The sequence below is a fragment of the Octopus bimaculoides genome, chromosome 7 (genome assembly GCF_046866305.1).
Source record: "Octopus bimaculoides isolate indiv1 chromosome 7, ASM4686630v1, whole genome shotgun sequence".
Taxonomy (NCBI): domain Eukaryota; kingdom Metazoa; phylum Mollusca; class Cephalopoda; order Octopoda; family Octopodidae; genus Octopus; species Octopus bimaculoides.
The window spans coordinates 36,503,640-36,514,064 of record NC_142934.1 but is presented as its reverse complement, the minus strand read 5'-3'; the positions used below and the strand labels follow the sequence as shown (position 1 = coordinate 36,514,064).

At 38.2% G+C, this 10,425-nt stretch overlaps 1 protein-coding gene across 1 annotated transcript in view; it reads left to right on the top strand.

The window, feature by feature from the left end:
- Positions 1 to 5,942: 5,942 nt before the first annotated feature.
- The window catches only part of LOC106875848 (excitatory amino acid transporter 3-like), a 410,144-nt gene continuing 405,661 nt past the window's right edge, over positions 5,943 to 10,425 (top strand). Inside the window, exon 1 of the mRNA XM_089355173.1 lies at positions 5,943 to 6,773. Coding sequence (XP_089211299.1) covers positions 6,749 to 6,773 — 25 coding nt within the window. The 5' untranslated portion in view covers positions 5,943 to 6,748. The remainder of the gene's footprint in view (positions 6,774 to 10,425) is intronic.

Sequence of the window (10,425 nt, the reverse complement as noted above, 5' to 3'; positions counted from 1 at the left end):
AAAGCCAAATCTACTCATTCTGTTATTGAATATCCCAGCATACCTAGATTTACTAAAATTTGATTTAATAATAGAATGAATAGACTTTATAAAATTAGACTTCAAATCTTTAGCAAAAGGAAATATAATCCAAATTATGTTATTCTTGTGTTTCTGATATATATATATATATATATATATATATATATATATATATATATATATATATATATATATATATATATATATAAATTCAATAATAGGACGAATTCTTTTACAAGAATTTATCAAGTAGCTAGCGTGAAAAAAACCTCATAAGGGAAAAAATTCATCATTTATTCCCGAAATATATATTTATATTTATATAAGGGCATTACTATATAATAACGCCTCACGCCATGAGGGACTCTAAGGTCAGACTACTATAAAAAGCACATTTTTACCGAATGCGAGGAAATGCAACTCTCAAAGCCAACCCCTTGGGGTTGGCTGTGCTTTTTATAGTAGTCTGACCTTAGAGTCCCTCATGGCGTGAGGCGTTATTAAATATATATATATATATATATATATATATATATATATATATATATATGTCCTTACTTGCGCAGGTTGCCAAAACTTCTATATCGGACAGACGAGCCTCCCATTACGTAGAAGAGTAGCTGTGCATAAGGAACAAATAAACCTCCCTCAATACCGCCAAATTCCACTCAGTGGCCGCATAGACTCTTGCGCCAGAAACAAAAACCCTAAATTCATTATATTCCCTTTCTATCAATGTAAAAACAGAATCTCCACACAAGAAAGAATCAACAAGGAGAATCTTTTCATAGAGAAATTCCAACCATTTCTTAACACACACACCCCTCAGTGACCTTATTTCTCTATGAACAGACACAAACTTCCTGTTTGGAAAAAAAGAGTTCATAACTTTAACTAAAAACACTTATCTCCCCTTACGCACACTTCCTGTTTTGACACCACATTTCCTGCTTAACACAAACTTTTAACCCTTTTTTAAACCTAACAAAACTCTCAACTCTCATGCATCCTTATTTTTCCTACCAATTTATACATGAACTACTATTGAACTACAAAAGCTCAAAGACAATATAATGTATGGGTATATATTTTTTTTTATATATTATTGTTTTATATATTATTTTCTTCATTTTGTACTTTTTTGTACTTCTTTGTAAAAAAAACATTTTCATTCTCCTTCTTCTTGATAATTTGCTCCACCGCAATGAAAACCGGTTAGAAAATATCTTTATTAAATTATGCTTCCAGTTCAGCATTCTGGCTTCTTTTCATTTTCCTATATATATATATATATATATATATATATATATATATATATATATATATATATATATATATATATATATTACATAAGGCTAAGAAGCGATAGGCAAGACTATGTTTGAAAAAAGTTACAATATTAAAGTAAAAATGTTAATACATGCAGAGAAAAAAACAGAGAGAACTTAAGGAAAAAACATCGATTAGACAAGACTGGCCGGTGTATTCAAGATAGTTACCTTACTCAAAAATCGACTTTTCCCGGTTGATTTTCGGTCCCGTCACCGCTTCGTAGTCTTTCAGCGTCTCGCCGACAAGCTCGATGTGTTTGTGGCTAGACGCTATGACGGTGACGTCGTCCGCGTATACCGACACTCTCGCCCCGCACCCTAGTTCTCGCCAGCTTGTGCGTAGTGGCTCAAGAGTCAATACGTACAGAAGCGACGAGAGGGAGCATCCCTGACGGACCGAACGTGCAATGTGGAAAGGTCTTGATAGATGCCCATTGACGCGAATTACTGAACGGATGTCTCTGAAAACGGGACCGAAACCGGCTCCAAGTATAGCCTCCAAGTATCGCTGGTCTACCCTATCGAAAGCTTTCGATTGATCCAAATTGATCAGGGCCCCACCCATTCCAGGTTTCTTAACTACCATGTCTACGATGTAGTGCATTAGATGGAGGTTGTCATGGATGCTCCGGCTCGGCACGGCGCACGTTTGCGCCTTGTTGACCAGTTTTTCGATGACAAGCGCCAACCTCTTAGCTAACACCTTGGCCAAAATTTTCAAGTCTGCGTTGAGCAGAGTGATGGGCCTAAAGTTATTTATTACGTCCCCCTTGTTCGGATCTTTCTTCAGTAGCGTTACGGCTCCTCGGCTCACAAAACTGGGAATGCTCTCGTTCTGCTGCCAGTTGCAGTACACCACTGCCAAGACGTCTCTAAATAAGTCTGGCATACAGTTGTAAAGCTCGTAGGGCAGACCTTCCAAACACGGCGATTTGTCCCTTGAGCATTCTGCCATCGCTAACGTGCTAATTCGGTCTCTGAAAACCTGTCTCGACGGGAAAACGCGTTCAGTTTCCATTAACCGGGACCCTGCCTATGTATCTTATCTAAGTCTAGCGTACACGTCACGAGTTTGTGATCTGTGTAGCTGACTGTGTGGAATTGTGGACATCCTAAGCTATCCCTATCTACTGTCCTACACAGTATCCTATCTAGATACGATCTTGACGTCCCAATGCGGCCGCTCCATGTCCACGTTGGCACATTTGGGTGGTCAAGTCGGTACCTGTCAGACAGTTGAAAGCGTCTTAGCAGGTCTCTGAGGCATTTGCATCCCCTTCTATTACTGTCTCTCCCCACGTAGTCTAGATGCATATCCAAAGTAGCATTCCAATCCCCCACTAAAAGTAAAGGACGAGACGTTCCCAGGAATACTTCTAGACATCGAAAGAAATCCGGCCGACCTGTTGAAGGTGGTACATAGACTGCTAGGAGTCGAAAAGCGCACCCATTGCTGCCGTCGACATCAAGGACAACCAGTCTACCCTCCGGGTCTACGAATATAGTCTTGACTTCGAGATCCAAACTCTTGCGAAAAAGAACCACCGTGCTACTACCGCCCATCCTCGGCAGACAGGAAGAAAAATAAATTTTAAAATGTCCGCTAAACATGCACTTTAGGGCCCGTGGCTCATGGAGTCTGGTCTCACTTATGGCTATGATTCCCCAAATCGTGTGAATTTATGTCATTTAAGAGGCACCTTTGTTTCCAAGGGGACCCCCAAGCCACGCGCATTCACACAACCAATCTTGACCATGATCCCATTGACTTGTGTGCTTTAAAACACAAATGAAAGGAACAGAGTGTTACTTACCGTTCGAAAGTTCAGTTTCCTCCTTTGATTTTTCACCAAGGAGGCTATTATACAGTTTTTTTGATAAATGCTTTTGACATTCCCCTACTGCATTGGGTAGAGGAATTTTAGTGTGCGGTGCAATGTTGGTGAAATGTGGTAAATTTTGATGTGTTCTAGTGGTGTTGTGTACGAGTAGTTGCTCGTTTTAATGTTGTTTTCTGTAATATTTGTTTTTGTGTTGATGTGTTTCAACTCTGTGTTTCTTGTGTCTATTGCTGTGAGCATATTTCTTGTATGTATTTTTGTTGTGTTGATGTTGTTTGTGGTAGGTTTCGAGATGTCTTCGGGAGATGTATCTCTGCCTGCTTTGTTCGCGTTTGCATTGGGTTTGCTTCGCTTTTTGCTCCTTTTCCTCCTTCCTTTTCTGGCTATTTGCCATTCCTCATTGCTTTCGCCTTCCGACGAAATTTCTAAGGAATCGGAAGGGGGTAGAGGCATGTCGTATGATTCTGTGTTTGTTTCTGTAAGTGGTTGTGTTGTTGTTTTCGTTGTTATTGGTTGTTGAGTCTCTGGTTGTGGTGCATGTGATGTGGGGGAAGGGGAATCAGTTTTTGTATTGTCTTTTGGTTTTACTGTTTCTTTAGTTCTTGCTGTTGTTGGTGTTTTTTCAGATGCTGTTGTATGGTCATTTGTTGGTGTTGGTGGATTTGGTTGGTGTGTTCCTTTGGTTTTACTCCCTTTGCTTGTCCTCTGTGTTGATGGTGGTGTGGGTAGTAAGGGTTCTTTTTTTCCTTGTACTTTTCCTTGTTGTGGTTGTTGTTCTTTTTCTTGTTTTTGTTGATTTTTTTGGCTGTTGGGCAGTCAGTTCTGTGGTACTCTTCGCTGCCACACAAGTAACAGCGAGGCCTCCTACCTTCTACCACTACGTAGAGATTATGGCCGCATGGCAGCTCAATTTGGTGTGGGATGCTATTAATTTGCAACAATTACTGAATCGTTTTTCCCGACCAGTTCTGTTGCTGCAAAGTAGCAAACTCGAGGATGTTGATGTTCTCTTCCATGTTGTAGCAAATGGCGGATAAAAGCCATTGTGACTCTACCTCAGGAGGGACATTCTTGATCGAAACTTTGGTCACACGTTGACCAAAGTAGGTCGGAATTAAAATCAGTTTTTCCAACTGTAGGGTGAGTGTCGAAGGCTCTTTCGCTTTTTTTCTTCGCTGTCGAAGCGAACCTGTATTGTGATATATTTGTTCCACCAGTTTACATAATTCTTAAAAGCCCATATCGGGCGCAAACATTTTTCTATGAGTTCTTGGGGTGCTTGTTCTGGTCTGCGTCTTTTTGCGTTTATAAATTTGTACACTATTGTTCTCTTTTGTGTGGTCTCTATGATATTTTGAGGGATCTTTTCCTTTTTTTTTTTTGTAACTAAACACTTTCAAATTTCGTATACTGGTAGAATGTATCATTTAAAACATCATTTACTCTTGGCGTTTTTAAGAAAATTCTTCATTTTCGAAGTTATTTCGTGTTAAAGTGGTCATATTTCGGTAATTTCAACCAATCAATGACGTATCTTGAAGTGAAAACAATTACTGCTGTGGTTTGTCAACAAGACGTTCTGGCGCTGTAAATGTTCCTTGTCACTGTTATTTCTGATATACTTACATTTGAGATACACGTGTATATAGTTTAATCAATTCAGTTATTAGATATTTAAAAAAATTTTCAATTTATTTTGTTTGTGGAAGTATTTTCGTTTTGTTTTAGCGTTTTCGAAATTGCCTATTTTGGGATATTTTCCCTTGAATAAAATTACTGCCGTTGTTTGTCAACAAAAACTATCGGCGGTAAATATTTCGTTTGTCACTTTTATTTATGACATCGTTCGTGCGTTTGTACTGGTTTTAGCTTTAGGGTTCGGGTTTTAGAGTTAGGGTTAGGGCTTTAGGGTCAGGGTTAGGGTTTTAGAGTTAGGGTTAGGATTAGGGTTTTAGGGTTAGGTTAGGGTTAGGGTTTTAAAGTTAGGGTTAGGGTTAGGGTTTTAGAGTTAGGGTTAGGGTTATGGTTAGGGTTTTAGGGTTAGGGTTAGGGTTGGGGTTTTACGGTTAGGGTTAGGGTTGGGATTTTAGGGTTAGAGTTACGGACAAAATGAAGGAATTGGAGGGGGAGGGTAACAAAAATGTCTTTCCGAAAATAGTAGCTGAAAAAACCCCAACCTAACCTCAACCTAACCCTAAAACCCTAACCCTGACCCTAAAACCCTAACCCTAACTCTAAAACCCGAACCCTAACTCTAACACTAAAACCCTAAAGCTAAAACCAGTACAAACGCACGAACGATGTCATAAATAACAGTGAAAAAGTACATTTACACCGCCAGAACGTCTTGTTGACAAACCACAGCAGTAATTGTTTTCACCTCAAGAGATGTCATTGATTGGTTGAAATTACCGAAATACGACAACTTTAACACGAAATAACTTCGAAAATGAAGAATTTTCTTAAAAACGCCAAGAGTAAATGATGTTTTAAATGATACATTCTACCAGTATACGAAATATGAAAGTGTTTACTTACAAAAAATTATTTTTTCTATGTGCCGGCCAAAAGGAAAAGATCCGTTTTGAGGAATGTTCAGGTGTAGACTTGAGCCCTCTTGAGTTAAGAGGGCTTTTGTTTGTTTTATTTGTTCTGGTGTGAAATGTAGAACGGTCTTTTGTTTCAATGTTTCTGCGAAATTGGATTTGTTTTTGGTGGTAGTGTTGGTGGCAGAGGTGTCTGTTTTGCAGTAGAAGGTGAAGTTTTAGTGGTAGTGATGGTCTTTTCTTTCGTACAGGTTGATGGCTTTGCGACGGTATCGCTGTTGTTGCTGGTGTTGGTGGTGATGGTAGCAGTGGTAGTCTTGGTTGTGGTGGTGGTGACAGGGTAGTTAACGGTTGTGGTTGCAGTATCCATGACGTTGACAGCGTTCGCTTTTAAGTCTTTGATCCATTTGTATTTTTCATTACTGTAGTTGTTTTCGTGTGTGTGCGCGTACAGGAGTTATTCATTTTTTCTCCTAGCGTTTCAAGGCTAGGGAAATGCTGGTCCATGAAAGAATTTGACCAGCGTTCTACAATAATATTTCTTGACATTTTTCAAAGTCGAGAATTAAATATATAAATTTAATTATGGTTGAAACTGCTCCTAGGGGCCAATTCCTCCCTTGGAAACACTCAAACGAAAGTTGGGTGCTTCACACACCTTATGGACAAAAATGTTAACAAAATGGGAGCTATAAATGGTCAAAAAAAGGATTACTTTCGGAGCCGATGCGACAACACGTCATTCGATAGATAGACAGACAGACAGACAGATATGTTTCTTTATTAGCCACACAGAGCTGAACACAGAGGGGACAAGTTACAAAGTAGAGATTTTCTTTTTGGGGAGGAGAAGGAAAAAAAGGGGGGGGGGTAAATTTTCAAACCAAAGGGATCGTAAAAAAATGATTAATAGGGATCGTGTATCACAGGAATGTCGTGATGTAAAGTGTAAAAGGAGAAACAGATTAGGTTTACCCTACGGAAAAGACCACGGTAACCTTGGCCAATAATGTCATGCAGAAAAACAAATTACAGTAAGTGATTCTCTTTTTACCCTTTTTTTTTCTAGTTCATAGGGTTATGCTCAAGGTGGCTCCGTCATTCACACGTGTCATCCTTGCTACATTCACCCATCTTTTCTTGAAACATTCAGTGGACAGAACTTTCCTCTCTACTCTCTTAGATAGATAGAAGGTGGACAAGCTTTATACTGTACTCAATTTGTTCTTAACAGAATATACCATAACTATATATATATATATATATATATACACTCATACAAATGCACACCTATTTATGTACATTTATGCATGGGCATGCATATGTGTGTGTGAGTGCATGAATGTGTGTACGCGTGAGTGTTTGTTACATTTTTAGATCAATGAAATCATTTTATTATATGTAACATATACACCTCTTTGTGTGTGTGTGTTTATGTGTGTGTGTATGCATGTTTGTGTGTGTGTGTGTGTGTGTATGTGTGTGTGTGTGTGTGTGTGTGTGTGTGTGAGAGAGAAATTGATAAATGTAATCTATATAAATTGCAGTGTTCTTGATTGCTTGCTTGCTTGATTGATCGATTGAGTGAGTGAGTGTCGGCAGATTCACTCGAGAACGGTGCAGTGGAATCGCGTGAAATTCAGCACAGAGCGCCAACATGGTCCGCTCATGTTCAGGAGAGTTTTATTGCCCTCCAACTCCCATGGTTACCGAGATAATCGATTATTACTTTTTAAGATAGGAATATCCCATTCAAAGTGGGGAGGGGCGATTTTGTTGTCTTTCCCATGTGCGAAATTTTACGAAAAACCAGCACAATAAAGATTATTTTTTTCCAAGTAATGTGGCTGGGTTTGTCTTTCGAAAATTTTAATCAGAGGCACAGAAAAAAAATAATTTCAATTTTTTGTGCATTAAAAAAAAAAAGCTATAGCATACGCTCTTTCTAATTACTATGTTTTTTTTTAACTTCAGTTACAAATGTCTTCAAACGTCGACATTCAAACAGCTTTTCCATATTGAGACAAACGGACTCTGCACAATTGTATCCATCCGGGAACGCGTTTTCAATAATTGAAATTCACAATTCTAATCAGTGTACATGAACGTCCAACCTATGATTGATCTTGAACAGTTTCGATTAACATTCTTGTGTCGCCAATACAACAACCGCACTACCATATATTTGTCTTTTAAGGCGAGGTTATACCACAAATAAGGTTCCGTGACTACATGGGGCTATGGGTACACACGTGAAGTTAGTTTTAAAATATCGACCTGCAAAATCCTTAGCATCGTATTGTTTTTGAGTTGTTCTTACTTTTTTTTCGTTTTTGGAATTTTTGTTTTTTTTAATTTTTAGTTCTTTTTATTATTCAAAATATACATAGGAAATAGCCTTTAACCAAATCCACCACGTTGCCCGAGTGAAACCGGGAAAAACAGCTAGTTTACAATAAAAATTTAATTTCCTTTTCATTTAAATACTGTTGATTTCAGATCATTTTGCATGCACATGGTTGGCCAAAGTCTAAAAAGGTACAATCAAACAATGAATGTTGATATTGATACTGAAGTAAATGGCAAAAAGGGCTCTGGAACATTTTGTTCTGTGGTCTGGCCAAGTAGGTGTCCCATGTCACCACAGCCTGAGTCAGGTCATCATTTTGCAACCGTGAGTAAATTCAGGTTAAGGTACAAGCCTATGAATATTGGATGTTGAAATGTTCGAACCTTAATAGACAAGGATCTGTTGAAATCTCATCTGGAGAGAAGATCCACACTTGTTGCAAAAGAGTTACAGCAATATGATATGGATGTTGTAACATTAGCCAAGACAAAAATTCATGGAAAAGGGAATTTTGTAGGGAATTTTGTAGAGAAATCTGCTGGATATCATTTATTTTGGAGCAGTTGAGATGATACCTGTAAGAGAGAATCAGGAGTAGGATTTGCAATTAAGACCACTCTGGTCTCGAAACTTGAGGAACTGTCATGTAGTCATTCTGATCATTTGATGTCTTTAACTGTTCCATTAAGAAAAGGTTGCCATGAATTTTTCCTGTATTGAAGTGCAATAAGTTGAAGAAAGTTAATTTTATAGTTCATGTTTAGCAACAGAGGTTGTTGTATATGTGAATAAACATCCAAAATTAAGGGAATGGAGTAGATGAAATCCAGACTCGGAAGTAGTAAATGATCCAAACGAGAGGTAGACCACAAGCTACTCTTCCGGCCAAGGATTCCTAGATTATATGAAGCTTACATTGTTGTTAGGAGATGCCTGCTTCCATCCCGCTTCGCCCTTAATGTTTGAACCTGTGTACACAAACTCATCTTTGCCCTACTCGAGAAACACTTCATAACTTTTCTATCTCCACACACATCCCATCTGCACATGATAATATACAAATACTCACACATACATATTTACTAGATACTACAGACACACAACATATACACACATGTGCGCTAATACACACTCACATAATCTCAGATTTAAGCTATTACTATCTCCCACTTCACTTGCCATCCCTAGATTTTAAAATTAAATTGGAAAGCGGATGTTAAACGATGATGATGATGACTGTCAACTCGACGGATGAAACTAAGTCTACTACGTTGACTGAAAATACATTATCTTCCACCTACCTCTCCTTTACTCCCCCACCCTATCCATTTCAAATACCACTCCTATATATTCATCCTTTTGACTCTGTTTAAATGGCTCCTTATAATGCTGCAAGATGTTTACTTATTTAAACCACAATCAACCCTAAATTTCATAAAGGCATCTCTCCAGCCAGTTTCAATACCAAACCTTCTCTTCCCACCTGCCCCACTTTACTTATATTCTTCTCCATCACTTATCCACTCCCATATATATATATATATATGTATTCTTTTATTTTTACTTCTTTTTTACAAATACGTTTTCCACTCGAACTATACTTTCTACGCATTTCAAGTGAATACTTTCAGTCCAATACTTTCTATGCCTTTCATTTGAATGCTTTCTGTACATTTTGATTGAATCCCAACGAGTTTATACAGGATCTATGTAAATTTCATATAATTAAGGTATCCTTGGCCTGAAAAGTAGCTTGCGATCTACCCAACATCTGGATAATTTACTAGGTTCTGCTAGCTATGAAACATATGTAGCCTGGATTTTATCAACTCCATTCCCTACATTTTGGATGTGTGTGTGTGTGTGTGTGTGTGTGTGTGTGTACAACATATATATGTGGGGGGGGGGGGGGGTTGTAACATATGAAGGGTCGTTCTTTATGTTACTTGTCTTGTTTTCCATTTGTTTCTCTCATTGTTTACGTATTCAGCTTTGTATTCATATATTGTTTACTGCTTGTGACGTCCTGTATTCATATATACATATATATATATATATATATATATATGTATGTGTATGTATATATATATATATATATATATATATATCATCATCATCATCATCATCATCATCATCATCATCATCATCATCATCGTTTAACGTCCGCTTTCCATGCTAGCATGGGTTGGACGATTTGACTGAGGACTGGTGAACCAGATGGCTACACCAGGCTCCATTCTCATTTGGCAGAGTTTCTACAGCTGAATGCCCTTCCTAACGCCAACCACTCCGAGAGCGTAGTGGGTGCTTTTTACGTGCCACTGGCACGAGGGCCA